The 19,636-nt window shown below is 41.2% G+C and overlaps 2 protein-coding genes across 4 annotated transcripts in view; one reads left to right on the plus strand and one right to left on the minus strand.

The window, feature by feature from the left end:
* Nucleotides 1-6,232, plus strand: part of tspan5a (tetraspanin 5a) — a 56,009-nt gene extending 49,777 nt beyond the window's left edge. Inside the window, exons 9-10 of the mRNA XM_060923958.1 lie at nt 3,679-3,718; nt 5,111-6,232. Coding sequence (XP_060779941.1) covers nt 3,679-3,691 — 13 coding nt within the window. The 3' untranslated portion in view covers nt 3,692-3,718; nt 5,111-6,232. The remainder of the gene's footprint in view (nt 1-3,678; nt 3,719-5,110) is intronic.
* A 1,811-nt stretch (nt 6,233-8,043) lies between these two features.
* Nucleotides 8,044-19,636, minus strand: part of rap1gds1 (RAP1, GTP-GDP dissociation stimulator 1) — a 71,414-nt gene continuing 59,821 nt past the window's right edge. For all 3 annotated transcript variants that reach the window (XM_060935462.1, XM_060935472.1, XM_060935452.1), the window contains 7 exons: nt 17,823-17,954; nt 16,834-16,968; nt 16,583-16,708; nt 14,729-14,868; nt 14,510-14,636; nt 13,279-13,407; nt 8,044-9,710 (listed from right to left, as the gene is read on the minus strand). In XM_060935462.1, the coding sequence (XP_060791445.1) occupies nt 9,583-9,710; nt 13,279-13,407; nt 14,510-14,636; nt 14,729-14,868; nt 16,583-16,708; nt 16,834-16,968; nt 17,823-17,954 (917 nt within the window). In that variant the 3' untranslated portion in view covers nt 8,044-9,582. The remainder of the gene's footprint in view (nt 9,711-13,278; nt 13,408-14,509; nt 14,637-14,728; nt 14,869-16,582; nt 16,709-16,833; nt 16,969-17,822; nt 17,955-19,636) is intronic.

Below are 19,636 nucleotides of genomic sequence, written 5' to 3' on the forward strand. Positions count from 1 at the left end.
AGAGTCGGTGACAGATTCATATGTTCCTAGTAGATTATATCTGAATGCAGGACATTTTAATGCATTATCTCCTCCTCTGCATCTTATCTCTGCATGTTGTTTATTCTCTGCATGCTGCACAAACCATCATGCTACACTTCATTGAGCATTTTGATACCCAGTAAGAAGCTGGCTTGCTTTGCTAAGTCTTCCTTACATGTCCGTAATCTTGCCCTCCTCGAGATTGTAGGTGTTTATCAACACTTGTTTTTAGGGAGCCTGTAAAAGGGATGTGTTTTAAAAAAAATTACAAATTTTCTCATCTGCATGAGGAAGTATCTCGTACACATCCATCCATCATCTGTAGCCGATTATCCTGTTCTACAGGGTCGCAGGCAAGCTGGAGCCTATCCCAGCTGACTACGGGCGAAAGGCGGGGTACACCCTGGACAAGTCGCCAGGTCATCACAGGGCTGACACATAGACACAGACAACCATTCACATTCACACCTACGGTCAATTTAGAGTCACCAGTTAGCCTAACCTGCATGTCTTTGGACTGTGGGGGAAACCGGAGCACCCGGAGGAAACCCACACAGACACAACATGCAAACTCCACATAGAAAGGCAATCGCCAGCTGCTGGGCTCGACCCCAGAACCTTCTTGCTGTGAGGCGACAGTGCTAACCACTACACCACCACCCTACTACCCAACCTAATAAACTTAAATTATATATAGATTTTAGCTCTTAGTTGCATGAAATCTTTGCCCTGATTATCAGTCATTTCCAATTTCTGCTTATTTTGCTTTCAGTTAATGAAATGAGTCCAGTGGAAGCCTGCAGTGATCATCTGAATCCTGTCTATTTATTTGTCCCTGAACTCTAAAGGCATTTAAAGTCATTCAAGAGTAATCTTTTACACAGTCTACATTCTCGAGAACTTTGCTGAACTATTCATCAAATCTAATACAGTTTTGAAAATAGTCCTCAGTGATTCACTCCTGTGGTCTTCCAGGTCATTTGTTATTGCTAAACCTATCATTCAATTTTTGCTTAACAATCTAAACAGATCATTTATTAAAAGGGCCATGAGTTCACATGCTTCACACAATATTAGATGTGAATCCTTAACGATTTTTCACATCAGTGTGCTGGAATACAGAGTCAAAACTGCAGCATAGTGCATATAAAACACACTTAAAAGCATACATTTTAGTAAAATTGTAGTTCTTGATGGCTTACAGTGCATTCAGAAAATATTTCAGCTGTACTTTAAAAAAAAAATTATCAACTTGCTAAACATAATGAAAAAATTAGTAGGATTTCACATAACATAACCTGAAACCTGTCACATTTACACAATAAAGAGCCTTTGCTGCGATGCTTGAAATTCAGGGGCATCCTAATCATGTTTCTACAGCCTGAGTTAAAGCTGACCTGAGGTAAATTCAGTTTAATGATCACGATTTAGAAAGGCACACCTCTGTCTGTATAAAGCGCCACATACAGAATTAATCTCCAAGAAAGGATTGTGCCAAGACATAGACCCCGGGAAGGATAATGAAGAATTTCTGAAACTTGGAAAATCCCAAAGAACACAGCTGGTGACCAAAACTCCAAAGGTTCTGTGTGGGGATGAGAGAACCTTCCAGAAGGACAACCATCTCTGCAGCACTTTATCAGTCAGAGTTTTATGGTGGTCCAGTCAGGCAGTTGGCACTTGCTATAAAAGGCATTTGATGACTTGCTTGGCATTTTCCAAAAAGACACATAAACGGGATTAAATGGTCTGATGTATACCATGATGGAACTTGTCCTGAATGCCAAATGTTATATCTTTAACAAACCAGGCACTGTTCATCACCTGACCAATTTTATCTGTGTGATGAAGCATAGTGGTGGTGGCATCATGCTGTGGAACCTCAGATATATAATATTTTGGGTAACAGTCTGGGAATGTATGTCCAGAATTCAGAAAGAAAATGAAGAACAAAGAGTCTGAATGCTTCATCTATCTATAATTAGGGCTTTTTTTTTAAATGAACAGGGTATTCCATGAGGCAGATGTTACATTTTTACCAGTAGTGACCAGCCGCAGTCTTAAAGGACAACAGCACTGCACATTTTAGTGTTTTCTGTTCCAACACTTACTATAACCACAGTCAGTTTAGAATCCATTTGATATGTAGTTATATTGATAGTACTGTAGTTGTATTAAAGGAACAGTCCACCGTACTTCCATAATGAAATATGCTCTTATCTGAATTGAGACGAGCTGCTCCGTACCTGTCCGAGCTTTGCGCGACCTCCCAGTCAGTCAGACACAGTCAGACGCGCTGTCACTCCTGTTAGCAATGTAGCTAGGCTCAGCATGGCCAATGGTATTTTTTGGGGCTGTCGTTAGATGCGACCAAACTCTTCCGCGTTTTTCCTGTTTACATAGGTTTATATGACCAGTGATATGAAACAAGTTCAGTTACACAAATTGAAACGTAGCGATTTTCTATGCTATGGAAAGTGCGCACTATAATGACAGGCGTACTAACACCTTCGGCAGCGCATTGATATCTGAGCTCCGTATCAATGTGCTGCCGAAGCGCGCAGAAGGTGTTAGTACGCCTGTCATTATAGTGCGCACTTTCCATAGCATAGAAAATCGCTACGTTTCAATTTGTGTAACTGAACTTGTTTCATATCACTGGTCATATAAACCTATGTAAACAGGAAAAACGCGGAAGAGTTTGGTCGCATCTAACTACAGCCCCAAAAAATACCGTTGGCCATGCTGAGCCTAGCTACATTGCTAACAGGAGTGACAGCGCATCTGACATCGTCTGACTGACTGGGAGGTTGCACAAAGCTCGGAGAGGTACGGAGCAGCTCGTCTCAATTCAGATAAGAGCATGTTTCATTATGGAAGTACGGTGGACTGTTCCTTTAAGGTCATATACATTAGTCTCAGTGATCCCCATAATGTACTGCAAAACATCATCAGTTTCAACAATGAGCAATTTTGGTTTATCAATCCAATAACTGTCCAACAATAAGCATAGCATAATATAGCCATCTGTACTATCCAGCCGTCCATTTTGGCATATCACTACAGTGACCTGGGTGCTCTGACGGCTTCAGCCATCAAAGTTTCTAGGGAACGTTACAGTAGTGGTTTCCTGTTGCCTTCTACTGGATTATTATTGAGGTTTTCTCCTCTCAACCATTCACACTCACATTCACACCTATGGACAATTTAGAGCCACCAATTAGCCTAACCTGCATGTCTTTGGACTGTGGGGGAAATCGGAGGAAACCCACGCAGACACGGGGAGAACATGCAAACTCCGTCTGTACTATAGGTCATATTTATTTAGTCGCATTTAATTATTATCTAGCACAAAAATAGGCCATTCTTTTTTTTGTGCCATGTCATGTCTCTTTACAGTGTCTTAGTGTTCCTTGAAGTTTTCTTGTTGATAACAGGACAATGAATTGTCATCAGACCTCATTTCTTGAGCATTTGGAGTAAACAATTCTGTATCAAATCAGAACCATACTAGCCTACACTTGTACTAGATTATTAGCAAACTGGCATAACAACGCCTTTCCTGCAACTAGCTGATCAGCTGACTGATGTGATGCAGATGATGAACGCATTTGATTTACTCTCTTACGCTTCATTTGTTCTTTTTTCTTTGTGCAGTTTGTTCACCTGAAGATAATGTTCCTTAAGGCATTCACAGGTAACTGACAGAACACACTTTCCACTCTAATGCTGGGATCAGTCTACATGAATTCAGTCTGATTTTGACACAATTTTGTTCAAATATGAATGACGAATGAATGGGCCACGTAGCAGTGTTGTAGTCGAGTCACTAAACCTCAAGTCCAAATCCAGTCTTCAGTCCCCAGTGTTCAAGTCCGAGTCAAGTTCAAGTCATTAAAAAAAATTTGAGTCGAGTCCACTATTGAGTCCAAGACTCCAACCGCACCATTTGACGGTGGCTGTTTTAGCGCCATTAACATTAGTTTGTTCCTGAACATGATGTATGAACAGGTGAATGTGCATTCCCATTGTCAGGGAGTGTGAAGTATTCCGTCAGAGATGGTTGGGAGATGGATGTAAGTGCACAAGGTGTGTTTATTAATACAAGTGAAGACAGGTAAACAATCCAGAACGGCAGGCAAAATCGTAAAACAGTGAAACAGGCAATAGGTCGAGCAAGGCACAAACAGGCTACCGTAGACTCGGCAGAATCAAAGACATGAAACAGGGCATCAGGGATCAGGAAACCAAACAAGGAAATAAGGCTCAGTAACATATCAGCAACACAACTCAATACTTCGCAAAGTAAGTGTATTTTCACAGTTTTTATATAAGCGCGCTGTTTGCGCTTTAATTCTGTGCAGGTGCGAGTCGGTTATGGCGCACACGTGAGAGTCCGCTTGGTGCACGCGCTGTCCAGAGCACACCCGAGAGTCTCTCCGATGCACGTGCTAAGGCACGCAGGTGTGACACTCTTGCATGAAATTAGTACAAAAATGAATGTGCTAATAAATAAATATTTTATGCCAAATTATTATGGCATGTTACAAAAAATAAAGAAAAAAAAAATCAGAGTCCTCGTCTTCATTTTCCGAGTCCTAATGCAGTTAATGCACGAGTCCGAGTCCTCAGTGCTCAAGTCCGAGTCGAGTCACAAGTCCTTAAAATTAGGACACGAGTCGGACTCGAGTACCACAAGCCTGCCATGTACTGTAGTGTGACCTAATCAAAGAACAACAATGTGGTATCTGGGACACCCCATGACACCCTGGAGCAAAATCTACCATGTCAGATTTTTTATTACCTAGTTTGATAACTCCTATGGGATGTTCCTTGACATTCTTTCTGTAGCTATGATTGACAATTTCTTGACCCTCCTCCCCGACAACATACAAGGACACAAACGATGATTGGTCAGGGTCAAACTTGTCGTGTTGCCAGCCTCCAGAGCAAGACACAATAAGAATCTATGGCACTACGATTGCCTGTCTGACCATCATGAAAGACAAAAATATCATGTATTCTGATCCCGCTGTAAAGTCAGAACTATCTTAACTATTAAAAACAAACTTTTTTTTTCCACTTCCAGGACTCTTGAGTAACGGCCAGCAGCAGAACTCAGCATGCCTCGTTCATCAGGTCATGTGTGTGTACAGATGTGATCTGCACCAATATACTGTATATTATTGAGTGAATGCAAGATTTTCTAGAGTATTTCACATGCCAGACACCTGTGTCTGAAATGTAAAAATGTGTGGCTGTGTTTGACTTTTAGATTGCACTACATCTCTTACACCCTGGTCCATAATTTTTATTTTCCAGTTAACATTGCTTCATGAACACACATATATTATCATAGTGATGAACCTATTTGGGTCCAGTTTGTGGACCGTGACATTTCTTTTTCAACACCTTTTAACACATTAATTTTGATAATCATTTGGTTGTCCTAATATCTCAAAAGTTATGTACCTGTTCTTTATCAAGCGAAAGTCCATAATCTTTAGTGAGGAACCTCCGACACTGGCAGAGTGTACTATGAAAGTATTGTCAAGTGATTTATAATCTAATCTAAAGGTTCAGAGGTCATCATCTTGACTAAGATGATTAAGATGGTCATCGCCTTGACTAAGATGTTAGTAGCAGACACTAGCTCTGAAGGATTAATGTAAATTTAGATTTAAAAAAAATGAATTCAACACGTTTCAAAAAGTATTCAGTACACACTTTCTGCAAAAGCCAAGTATTTTTAGAGTGATCTCATAAAGTGGTTTTCCATGGGGGAAAAATATATGTTTAAGCAGCCAAATAGAATTAATGAAGAAAAATTCGATCATGAACAAAAATCTGTACTGTTAACTGTAAGGATGTAAAATGTATAAAGGGAATGTTTCTCTAATACAGGCTTATTGTAATCAAATTAGATTAGATTAGATAAAACTTTATTGATCCCTTTGGGAGGGTTCCCTCAGGGAAATTAAGATTCCAGCAGCATCATTACAAATAAACAGAGAAAAGAAATGGAGGAAAACTTCTAGATAAATTAAAATAAATTAAGTATTTACATATACAAATATAAAAGAATAAGACATGGGGAAGAGAGGAAGGGGGGATGAATGAACTAATGTTGGACAGAATGTGAGATAAACCCTTGATTCTGTGCTATACTTATCCATTTTATCAAATAAACAAAGCCTTTTTCACCCGTTGACATTGTGTCCTGCATTAAAGATGAGGAGATTGTGTGTGTGTGTAGTTAATGCTGTAATGTCACCTGACTAATCATAACATTTATTTATTATTGGTGAGAAGTTGCTGTTGTGCAAAATCAGCCCTAAAATTGGGTTATAGATGATCTTCACATGTTCACGTTACCCAGATTAAAACAGCTTAGTATATGGGGTGATGCAGGTGTGAGTAATGTGTTTAAGTGAAAATAGCTTTAATGTGGTTCTTTAAACTTTCAACAGAAAACCTGGGTGAAACTTGTAACTTCAGTAGGTTATGAAAATTAGAAAGGTAGCCTTGTCACATATTTCAAGTGATTCACTAAACTTCATGAGTCCACCATCAGGAGAACACTGAACAACAATGGTGTGCATGGCAGGGTTGCAAAGAGAAAGCCACTGCTCTCCAAAAAGAACATTGCTGCTCATCTGCAGTTTGCTAAAGATCATGTGGACGAGCCAGAAGGCTATTGGAAAAATGTTTTGTGGACGGATGAGACCAAAATAGAACTTTTTAGTTTAAATGAGAAGCGTTATGTTTGGAGAAACGAAAACACTGCATTCCAGCATAAGAACCTTATCCCATCTGTGAAACATGGTGGTGGTAGTATCATGGTTTTGGCCTGTTTTGCTGCATCTGGGCCAGGACGGCTTGCCATCATTGATGGAACAATGAATTCTGAATTATACCAGCGAATTCTAAAGGAAAATGTCAGGACATCTGTCCATGAACTGAATCTCAAGAGAAGGTGGGTCATGCAGCAAGACAACGACCCTAAGCACACAAGCCGTTCTACCAAAGAATGGTTAAAGAAGAATAAAGTTAATGTTTTGGAATGGCCAAGTCAAAGTCCTGACCTTAATCCAATCGAAATGTTGTGAAAGGACCTGAAGCGAGCAGTTCATGTGCGGAAACCCACCAACATCCCAGAGATGAAGCTGTTCTGTACGGAGGAATGGGCTAAAATTCCTCCAAGCCGGTGTGCAGGACTGATCAACAGTTACCGGAAACATTTAGTTGCAGTTATTGCTGCACAAGGGGGTCACACCAGATACTGAAAGCAAAGGTTCACATACTTTTGCCACTCACAGATATGTAATATTGGATCATTTTCCTCCATAAATAAATGACCAAGTATAATATTTTTGTCTCATTTGTTTAACTGGGTTCTCTTTATCTACTTTTAGGACTTGTGTGAAAATCTGATGTTGTTTTTGGTCATATTTATGCAGAAATATAGAAAATTCTAAAGGGTTCACAAACTTTCAAGCACCACTGTATAGTGTCACTTTTTCAGTCAGGGGACTGAAATCTGAATACTAATGAGGATGTGCTGTGCATTTTTGTGTTCTTATTGTAGAATCTTACATTATGCTAAACATGCATATTTTGGGAACCAAGTACCCTTTTTATTGCATCATATTCCCCATGTATCTACTGGTACTTTCCAAATGTTTAAGATGTGCGCTACAGTTCATGATTGGAATCCCCCGTCAATACTATAAAATATTCTCTGACAGAGTAATATCATATTCCAATGCAAAATAACTAACAGAGAGGAAGAGTGGCACTCTGCAAAGACATTTCAGCCAGATGGTGCTAATATTTTTGTTGCTGATTACAGGGCCCAGAACACTGACTGAACCATTTCCCTCAGAGTTAATGATAGCTATCAGAATAGAAAGGTTTACAGTTTAACAGCAGTGTTCCTAAAGCAGCTATAAGGAACATACCGGGTTAAAATGAATGTAGAGAACAGTTGATTAAAAAATAAAAAGGTCATAATACCAAGAATCCATCGCCAGCAATTGTCTTTAATAATCATTTTCTATCTCCCAAATGTACAATTAATCAGTGACATTTACAACAACTAGTCAACTTTAAATATCTGTAATGCAGTTAATATAGTTATACTGGATTACTGAGTGGTCTGATAAAATCTGATAAATAACAGAACATTTACCGAACATAAAGTGGCCACATCAGAGTGGTACGGTATCCCAACATGCAGTGGAAATGCATGTTTTGTGATACTCGGTGGGTTGGTAAAAGACAAACCTGTACACATGCATAATCCAGCTCAGGAAATTAAAATGTACCACAGTATCAAATGTACACCTTGGAAAGAGAGCACGCAAGAGAGCATGTTGTCTAAGACGCTCAAAATAGGTTGTTACTTGATGCCGGGGTCATGGATTGTGGAACTGTTGGCAGCGGTTCAACCACCTCAGAACATAAAACACTCATACACCGACTTGTCTAAGCCCATTCTTGACATTTGACATGATTGCATTATTTATTTATGGACCTGTCCATTTGAGTTGCTGTTCTACCTGCTTTAATGGCAGTTACGTTAAACAGCGTGCTATATCCCAACAGATTATATAGCACAACATTAAAATCTCCTTTAGCAAGCAACGTTTTTTTCCCCCCACTATCCTGACTGTGCATGCAGCCTAGACAACGTTCACAAACTCTTTGACGAAGGGCAGCAAATAGAAATACTTATTAATTGTTAACAAGACGCTATTATTTGTTCATTAGGTCAATATGACGACAATAATCTGTTTCAAAATTCAACAGACTAGTGAGATGGAATTAGCTCTTTCTAATAAAGTGACTATAGATATGAACATGAGTGGCACTAGGACCATGAGGGGTTAAAATGTAAAGAGTTCTCTCCGGTCCTGTCGTCCCACCTACAGTACAAACACATCTGATCTCTACTCGAACATGTCAAAGGCAGGTACTTGTATATATTAAAGGGGGAGAGTTTATCATAAAGAGCGAGTCTGGCTAGCTCAACACACACCATTAAAATTAGACTACTTAAAAAAAACAAAACAAACAAACAAAAAAAACATGCAAGTGTCAAAATCAGCAGGTATTCAAGCTACACAGAACACGTGGAGTTTACACGGCATGAACATATGGCTGTGCTAGTTTCTCGTCTAGCCCTCATGTAGTTATTGTCTAGTCTTTTTTTTTTGTTCGTTTTGTTTTTTTGCAGGTTTCGTCTTCCTCGATGAGATGTGAACACTTCGTTTATCACAGCTATGGTCTTTTATAAGTGTTTTATATAAACTCCCTATCTCGCTCGCACAACCTATTGCAAAAGGCAGTTTACGATGTCCTACGAAGGGTTGAACGCATGCGTGAAACGAGCTAGGTGAGGAGAGGAGCCTTTATAGCAGGGAGTAGGCTGAGTGGGACTGGATACCTTGGCACATGACAGAGGGAGACGGTGGGAGTCGGAAGAGGTTAAGAGTGTGTATAGGAAGGGTGGGCAGGCAGAGAGTGGACAGAGTGTGTGTTGTGTGTATAAACAGTCTTTTAGCTCTGCGCAGTTAGCCTCTGTTCTGTTAGCGAGGCCTGATGGGCCACCGTTTTGTTCTCATGGGAGCGCAGTTTGGACACCACGTCAATGAAGGCCAGGCTCTTTACTTCTTTATGTAGAGGTTCTGAAGAGAAAGAATGAAGGTACAAATTAAACTTCACGATCGCCTGTAACCTTCATTTATCACATCCCATCCCATCCCATCCTATCCTTTGTTGCATGTTGAACATCCCATAATTTTCCAGCAATGTGTGCAGCACTCAGAAAACCCATGGGATGTTGATATGCCTGAATTCTGGCAAAAACAGCCAAACAATCGATTTGGTTTTGACCAAAATTGGCTGGTTTTGTCTGTAATATACTTTGACAGTTCTATTTAAACACATTTCCGCAAAATGATGTAGAAAACGTTTTTACTAACTTTCTTTTAGTTAACACTGTCTAGACTTTCTACAAAGGTCATGTTGGGTAACTAATGAGCCAGTTTAGCAAACAAAAACAGTCGGCTTGTTTTAATTGGTAGTCTTCATGCACTGAACAGTATGCTTTGATCAAGCTGCTGCATGGCATTGTGAAACAAACACTAATGGATTTAGTTTATAAACTGAACACGATATGGACAAAAGTTTGTGGACACCTCACCGTCATAGCCATATGTGGTTGTTGAACATCCCATTCCAGATTTAGTCCCCCTTTTTGCTATGACCTGCTATGGGCGGCACGGTGGTGTAGTGGTTAGCACGGTCGCCTCACAGCAAGAAGGTTCTGGGTTCAAGCCCAGCGGCCGGCGAGGGCCTTTCTGTGTGGAGTTTGTATGTTCTCCCCATGTCTGCGTGGGTTTGCTCCGGTTTCCCCCACAATCCAAATACAGTGGGGCAAAAAAGTATTTAGTCAGTCACCAATTGTGCAAGTTCTCCCACTTAAAAAGATGAGAGAGGCCTGTAATTTTCATCATAGGTACACTTCAACTATGAGAGACAAAATGAGAAAAAAAATCCAGAAAATCACATTGTCTGATTTTTAAAGAATTTATTTGCAAATTATGGTGGAAAATAAGTATTTGGTCAATAACAAAAGTTCATCTCAATACTTTGTTATATACCCTTTGTTGGCAATGACAGAGGTCAAATGTTTTCTGTAAGTTTTCACAAGGTTTTCACACACTGTTGCTGGTATTCTGGCCCATTCCTCCATGCAGATCTCCTCTAGAGCAGTGATGTTTTGGGGCTGTTGCTGGGCAACACGGACTTTCAACTCCCTCCAAAGATTTTCTATGGGGTTGAGATCTGGAGACTGGCTAGGCCACTCCAGGACCTTGAAATGCTTCTTACGATGCCACTCCTTCGTTTCCCGGGCGGTGTGTTTGGGATCATTGTCATGCTGAAAGACCCAGCCATGTTTTATCTTCAGGGCCCTTGCTGATGGAAGGAGGTTTTCACTCAAAATCTCACGATACATGGCCCCATTCATTATTTCCTTTACACGGATCAGTCGTCCTGGTCCCTTTGCAGAAAAACAGCCCCAAAGCATGATGTTTCCACCCCCATGCTTCACAGTAGGTATGGTGTTCTTTGGATGCAACTCAGCATTCTTTCTCCTCCAAACACGACAAGTTGAGTTTTTACCAAAAAGTTCTATTTTGGTTTCATCTGACCAAATGACATTCTCCCAATCCTCTTCTGGATCATCCAAATGCTCTCTAGCAAACTTCAGACGGGCCTGGACATGTACTGGCTTAAGCAGGGGGACACGTCTGGCACTGCAGGATTTGAGTCCCTGGCGGCGTAGTGTGTTACTGATGGTAGCCTTTGTTACTTTGGTCCCAGCTCTCTGCAGGTCATTCAGTAGGTCCCCCCGTGTGGTTCTGGGATTTTTGCTCACCGTTCTTGTGATCATTTTGACCCCATGGGGTGAGATCTTGCGTGGAGCCCCAGATCGAGGGAGATTATCAGTGGTCTTGTATGTCTTCCATTTTCTAATAATTGCTCCCACAGTTGACTTCTTCACACCAAGCTGCTTACCTATTGCAGATTCAGTCTTCCCAGCCTGGTGCAGGTCTACAGTTTTGTTTCTGGTGTCCTTTGACAGCTCTTTGGTCTTGGCCATAGTGGAGTTTGGAGTGTGACTGTTTGAGGTTGTGGACAGGTGTCTTTTATACTGATAACGAGTTCAAACAGGTGCCATTAATACAGGTAACGAGTGGAGGACAGAGGAGCCTCTTAAAGAAGTTGTTACAGGTCTGTGAGAGCCAGAAATCTTGCTTGTTTGTAGGTGACCAAATACTTATTTTACCGAGGAATTTACCAATTAATTCATTAAAAATGAGACAATGTGATTTCCTGGATTCTTTCCCCCCATTCTGTCTCTCATAGTTGAAGTGTACCTATGATGAAAATTACAGGCCTCTCTCATCTTTTTAAGTGGGAGAACTTGCACAATTGGTGGCTGACTAAATACTTTTTTTCCCCACTGTACATGCGGTTAGGTTAATATGGGATGGCCTTGGGCTGAAGTGCCCTTGAGCGAGGCACCTAACTCCCAACCGCTCCCCGGGTGCTGTTAGCATGGCTGCCCACTGCTCTGGGTATGTGTGTGTGTGCGCTCATTGCTCATGTGTGTTCACTGCTTCAGATGGGTTAAATGCAGAGAGGAAATTTCACAAGTGTGTGATGAATAAAGTTGTGCTTTCTTTCTTTTCTTCACTCTTCTGGGAAGGTTTTGGAGCGCAATTGTGGGGGGATTTGTTCCTTCAGCCACAAGAGAATTAATGATACCAGGCAAAGAGACCTGGCACGTAGTTGGCATTCCAATTGCAAAGGTGTTCAGTGTGGTTGAGGTCAGGGATCTGTGCAGGCCACTCGAGTTCTTAAACGCCAACCTTAGCAAACCATGATTTCATGGAGCTCATTTTGTGCACAGAATCACAAATTAATTCTGGTGAAAGGGAAATTATAAATGAGACAATATATAAAAACACTAAGTGTGCTTACAACTTTGTGACAATAGTTTGAGGAAGAACCACATATAGGTGTGATTGGTTATTTTTTTAGCCCTTACTCCAAATCCTCAAGAGGACCTGCCTTTTGCCAGGTCATCACTATAAATAAGAACTTGTTCTCGGTGAATTGCCTGGTTACATAAACGTTTCAAAAACACCCAACCACAACAGGTGTCCACATACTTTTGGTATATAGTGTATGCACTCACCATTCGCTTTATTAGGAACACCTGCACATTCATGCAGTTATCAAATCAGCCAATCATGTGGCAGCAGTATAATGCATAAAATCACAAAGGTTGAAAGTCAAGAGCTTCGGTTAAATGTTTATATCAAACAGAATGGAGAAAAATGTGATTTCTGTGACTAACAGATGCATGGTCGTTGGTAGCAGATTGGCTGCTTTGAGTATTTCAGAAACTGCTGATCTCCTGGGATTTTTCACACACAGTAGTCTCTGGAGTTTACACAGACCTGAGCAGGTGTTCCTAGTAAAGTGAGTGTATAGCCAAAGTTTGACTCGCTTTAAGCCCAACAACCTTCCTGTTAGTTTCACCACAGTTGCTAAATAATTCATAACAGTGAATAACTTGGAGATTAAAAAAAAAAAAAGTCACATGAAGACATCTAGACTACATTTATTGCAGAAGGGTATCAGCTGAGATCTCATATCCACAGTGAAAACATTCCTCACCTGAGCCCATGACGGAGCAGATGAGGATCATGGAGTTGTATTTGATCTCTGGAGCGCTCTTCTCCTCCGTCAGCAGCTTATGTAGGACCTGCACCAGAGTGGCGCCCACAAAATCCTTCTCTGCTGAATCTATCAGGGGGGTTGTTTTGAAATTAGCTTTATGGGTTACTTTTCTGGATCGAGAGTAATATTAATAAGTCAGAAATTTTGTCATGAACGCAAAATTCAAACAAATCCAGTCGCTGGCATCAACGTTCCCTGACTGTAGAGATGCCCTCACAGCCCTTTCACAATTAGTCAGGTTTTGATTACATAGCACGCGTTGTTCTCCTTGTTACAGAGCTTCGGGCTGTAATGTGGAAATCAAACTCTAACAAAACAAAGCTGAATACATTAACAATTTATACTGTATAAAACTTAAGCATGGAAAGAACCAATTTATGCATCGGAGGATAAACTGATCGCAAGAGTTTTAACTCTTATAAATGACATTAGATGACATAGCTTCACAAAACAGGAAAGGAGGATTAAAACGGCCAGTTTTTAGCTAGTCGCGGGTATCTGTGAGCTCATATATATGTGGAAGAAAGCAGACAGCACTTTTCTCAGAGATTGTTAGCTGCTTGTGGTGGCTGCCTTCATGTGAAATCAGTGGAAGCTCATGCTAACCTTTAGCCTTACTGGCTCATAGCTGTCGTGTGATGGTGGAAAACTAGCTAGGGGGTGCAAACAGGCAAATGACTAATTTGGGAGAAAATGTGGTTTCAAAGAAGTTTTTTAAAAAAAGCCTATGGTTTTGAAAATGTACTTTAACCTAAGAAAAATAAATAAATAAAATGAACTTTCCTTAACAATGTTGTTCCAACTACAACAACCTGGGGCTTTACCATAGCAGACTGCAGGGCTATGATGACACGACAGGATAACATTTTACATCTGGAGAACTTCACCAAATATTACAAAACATCTTCTGATTTTAAAAAATAATAAATAAAAAAATCAAATCGCTGACCCCCACCTTAACTCTGGTATATAAAGAAGCTGAGGAAGCAGAAAGCAGTATTCTATTAATTCAGAGATCGGGAATAATGTGGACTTTTAAAACCTGCCCTCGGAAATGTTTAATTAAGGCACAGAATATTTGATGTAAACGGGCTGATGAGATTAGTCTCAGTGAAAGTTACAGATCAGGTGACGTTTTGACCTTTGGGCAGCTTAATGTCCGTTTTACCCAAATCCAGTGCTGCTATGAGACCCAGAGCCACCAGCGCTTCGTTCTGCATGATCATGTGCTCGCTCGTTGCCATGGTCACCAAGTGCTTTACACCCCCACACTGAATGACTGTCCGTACCACTTCCTGTTCAAAACCGAGAAACATCCGATTACCATTAAAATTCCAGAAATCTCTCTCAATTTCTCAAGAAATGGTAACGTGTGTAAGGCCTTGACCTTTGACTTGCTGTGTCGGATCAGTGCCGAGAGCAGGCGGTTGGACTCTCCCATTACTCCTGCGTGGTCTTTGGCCTCACACCATTCTACCAGCCTCTCCACCAGTTTACGATTTGTTCCCAACTGTTCAGCAGCATCAGCTACAACACATATACAGACACCATCCATTCACCTACACAGAAAATCAGTTCTATGCCTAAACCTACAAATCAAACAAATTTCGTTTTCAGACAAGTTATTATTAATTGTTTTGCCACATTAAGTCATTTTCTAGTTAGAAATCTAAAACTTGACACAGCTCCCATACACATGCATTTGATTCCATTAAGATATTTGGATTAATCAATGAACCAAAGCTTAGTAACCGCTGGAATTCAGCTTTATTATGGAGCAGATAACGACTTGCAGTATTAAAGGAACAGTCCACCGTACTTCCATAATGAAATATGCTCTTATCTGAATTGAGACGAGCTGCTCCGTACCTCTCCGAGCTTTGCGCGACCTCCCAGTCAGTCAGACGCAGTCAGACGCGCTGTCACTCCTGTTAGCAATGTAGCTAGGCTCAGCATGGCCAATGGTATTTTTTGGGGCTGTAGTTAGATGCAACCAAACTCTTCCGCGTTTTTCCTGTTTACATAGGTTTATATGACCAGTGACATGAAACAAGTTCAGTTACACAAATTGAAACGTAGCGATTTTCTATGCTATGGAAAGTCCGCACTATAATGACAGGCGTACTAACACCTTCTGCGCGCTTCGGCAGCGCATTGATATCTGAGCTCCATATCAATGCGCTGCCGAAGCGCGCAGAAGGTGTTAGTACGCCTGTCATTATAGTGCGGACTTTCCATAGCATAGAAAATCGCTACGTTTCAACTTGTGTAACTGAACTTGTTTCATGTCACTGGTCATATAAACCTATGTAAACAGGAAAAACGCGGAAGAGTTTGGTCGCATCTAACTACAGCCCCAAAAAATACCATTGGCCATGCTGAGCCTAGCTACATTGCTAACAGGAGTGACAGCGCGTCTGACTGACTGGGAGGTCGTGCAAAGCTCGGAGAGGTACGGAGCAGCTCGTCTCAATTCAGATAAGAGCATATTTCATTATGGAAGTACGGTGGACTGTTCCTTTAACAGCATTCTAAAGGAAAATCTGTCAGATCCTAGTGCCCCCCCCAAAAAAAATTACATACCCCATTTCTTTTTGAATGTCAGTAAAATGCATCTACAAGTTTAGTTGTTGCAAGCATTTTTTTTTGAGGATATTTGATCCTCGTATCCTTTTTTTTTTTGGGGGGGGGGGGGGAGCATCGCCTTCAATTATAATGCACATAAAATTCCAATCAATTACATTTATAAATTGCTTTCTTTAAGTGCACTAGAGCTGTATTTAAAGTACTGCTGATGTGGACAGCACTCTATCAGTGAAAACTAAAGCTTCTGGCTACATGCCTCGTGCTGAGAATGCAAAGTGCTGCTGTCCATACTGGCAGCTGCAGCCTCAATCACAATCTATAGCAATTAAATCTCAGCACAGTGGCTTGGAACCCTGTCTTAGTTCATTTCACTTATAGGATAACTGCTTTCTAATTCACAGAGGAGAACTGGCTTATACCTGAGAAAGCTTCTGTAATAGGATAAATTCATGGCTTCTGCAGTCCTTGAATGCAGCAAATACTGTTTTGTAGGTCTTGGGTCTCAAAATATCTACAGCTAGGGCTAACCTGTCAATTTCCGTTGCGGTCAGTAAACAAAAATCATGAGTGTTTCACCTGATAAGGGATAAGAAAAGAATAAACAAAAAGCACAGAAAGTGCATTGGAAACATGTTATGAAGTTGGTCATAGCTACCTTGTGTGTCAATAAGCATTCTTAATGTTCCCAGCAGCTTGAACTGAACTGGTGGCATTTCTGATTGGAGAAACTTCAGCACCACGTCAGACACTCCAGCAGAAAGCATCTTAGATTTGTTCACCACTGATGAACAGTAAGAAGGAAAAATAATGCAGGTTTTTTATTCCCCATCATTAACAGACACTGGTTTTAAAGCCTCTGTAGGGCTGCTGACATACAGAAAAAATTGAAGGAGACTTGACACTGACCAGGTATTGCCAGGTTCCTCAGGGCGCTGAGGGCTGCATGCTGCACTGTAACGTTCCCCTCCTCGACATGTCTGTCCAGCAGGTCCAACAGCATCTGCACAATTCCTGTGTCTACCATGTGGATGCAGTTCCCATCTGAAGGGAAGGAGACAACAAAAAATTGTGTGTGTTGTATACGGGGGAAGCCATGGCCTAATGGATAGAACAGCAGCTCTGGGACCAAAAGGTTGCCAGTTCGATTCCCTGGACCAACAGGAATGGCTGAAGTGCCCTTGAGCAAGGCACCCAACCTCCCCAGGCTGTTCTGGGCATGCTGTACATCACTCTGGATAAGAGCTTCTGCTAAATGCCTGTAATATAATGTAATGTCATGTCATTGCCTCACAGAGTTTTGTACATTAACCCATGTAGCGTGGGCTATAGGTTCTCTAGGTTTCCTCCCAACTCTCAAAAATGCCTGTAGGTAGACTGGCTATGCTAAATTTCCCCCTCAGTGTGAAAGTACCCTGTCTTGTAATGGATTGGCACCTCATCCAGGATGAACTCCTGCCAATACATGATAATTACATTGTAGTATCATAATGTCAATTAACATAAATGAATCCAGCAGAGAATTAACCACTTCCAGTTTATCCAGTCATATGAGGATACACCTCACTGAAGACTGCATCTCTATAAACACTGAGAAATATCACAGGAATCCTCACTGTAGTGTCCAAGCCTTAATTTGGTCAAACAGCAGCGGAGCAATGTATTACGTGCTATGAATGTGTGTGTCTGGTGTATGTAACACTTAGTCACTGTAAAGTTGGTGGTAGAAAATGTACACAGGACTGGAAAGAATCATCACCACTCAGAAAAGTGAAAGCATACCGTCTCTATTAATGATCATTTTGCAGCTCCCATGAAAACATTTTGCATATACAGTATATACTTTACATTCCGGATGCTAAACTACAATTAACTAGAAATCGGACCAGAGCTCTTACCGTTGCGGGCAAAGTTAGCGATAGCCAGAGCCCCAGCTAGCTGGAGCTGATGGTTGTTGGACGGAACCCAAGAGAGAACCCTCTGGAACACGCTACCTTTCCCCCCCTCGAACAACTTTTGCATGGATTCGTCTGGAAAAGAAAGAAATGACCATCACCTCTCTTACAAAATATTGTACATTGATCGCAACCAGGGCGGCACGGTGGTGTAGTGGTTAGCGCTGTCGCCTCACAGCAAGAAGGTCCGGGTCCGAGCCCCGTGGCCGGCGAGGGCCTTTCTGTGTGGAGTTTGCATGTTCTCCCCGTGTCCGTGTGGGTTTCCTCCGGGTGCTCCGGTTTCCCCCACAGTCCAAAGACATGCAGGTTAGGTTAACTGGTGACTCTAAATTGAGCGTAGGTGTGAATGTGAGTGTGAATGGTTGTCTGTGTCTATGTGTCAGCCCTGTGATGACCTGGCGACTTGTCCAGGGTGTACCCTGCCTTTCGCCCGTAGTCAGCTGGGATAGGCTCCAGCTTGCCTGCGACCCTGTAGAAGGATAAAGCGGCTAGAGATAATGAGATGAGATGATCGCAACCAAAATCTACCGCTCACTATTTAACAGTTATCCGATGAAATCAAGTCATATGTGAGCCGACGAGGCGCGGAACACCGAGTTGGCAATCAGCCATGTATGACAAGATCGAGTGGAATCACTGTTTTATCCGATCCACATTCACTGGATTTTGAGAAACAGAGGATTTTTATTTTTTGCAAATTCAATAAATAAAAACTTCATACAAAACTTCCGACAAAAGCATTTCCGCTCAGAATGTAAACAAACCGGCGAAATGAGAGGAGCAATTTGTGAAAAATGCGATAATAATAATTCTTGAAAAATTAAATGTTCTTACCATCAAATACTTTTATTCCATATTTTGTTGCCTTTTTTGTATTTTGGGGGGTTTTGTTTTCAAGTAGAGTTTTTATTTCGTCCTCAGCTGGTTCAGCAAAACGCTCTGCCATTTTGTTTTTCTCTACTCACGGTATAGGAGCTGATAGCCTAGTAGTAGAGTAGCCAACCAGAGCACGTGATTGCTCATATCCAGCGAATGTGGGTAGAATAATTTACTCTATACAGTAGCGCAGTAACTGCGTAAAGTGCTATGTGGGACAGAAAGTTTCTGGGTTGCCACTGACGTCACTGCAAACATCCATTTATCGGATGGTTTTCTGCCCACTTTCAGGAAAGGACTTAGGAAGAGTGCAACAAGCCCTCAAATTCATTCTCCTACTGAAAGGAATTAAGTGATTCATGACCATCCACAAAACCTGAAGTTTAGAGGATAACAGAGACTCGGGCAGCCACATCAGCACAAACTAAATTGTTACATAAACCATGTAGTGTTCCATTAGAGTTGAAGTACATTTCTCCTGGTTAAATACAGCATCCAAATTCATGGAAGCATAACAGAAGCCCCTCTGTTCTCCAAAAGAACCACAGAGAAGAGAGTTCGCTCCAGCCATAAAATGCCACACATTGGAAGTGGAATTGTGTTAGTGCCCCATGACCCATTCAGCCTCCATCAATTATTCAGAGTGAGATTGAAAAAAAAAAAAAACCCACTCTGCTGCCTACCAAGTAGTAAGAAGGAAAGAGAGGTCCAGAGCACATTCATTTCCACAGAGGCTTCCCTTCTCTTCTCTTTCGGTCATCTCTATGTGTAGATTCAACATTTTTTTTGGTTATTAAAATATTGCATTTTTAAACAAGTAATGTTTCAGTATCTCAAATACAAAACAGTTGACATATCTCATCTCATTATCTGTAGCCGCT

Source organism: Neoarius graeffei, chromosome 1 (assembly GCF_027579695.1).
Source record: "Neoarius graeffei isolate fNeoGra1 chromosome 1, fNeoGra1.pri, whole genome shotgun sequence".
NCBI lineage: Eukaryota > Metazoa > Chordata > Actinopteri > Siluriformes > Ariidae > Neoarius > Neoarius graeffei.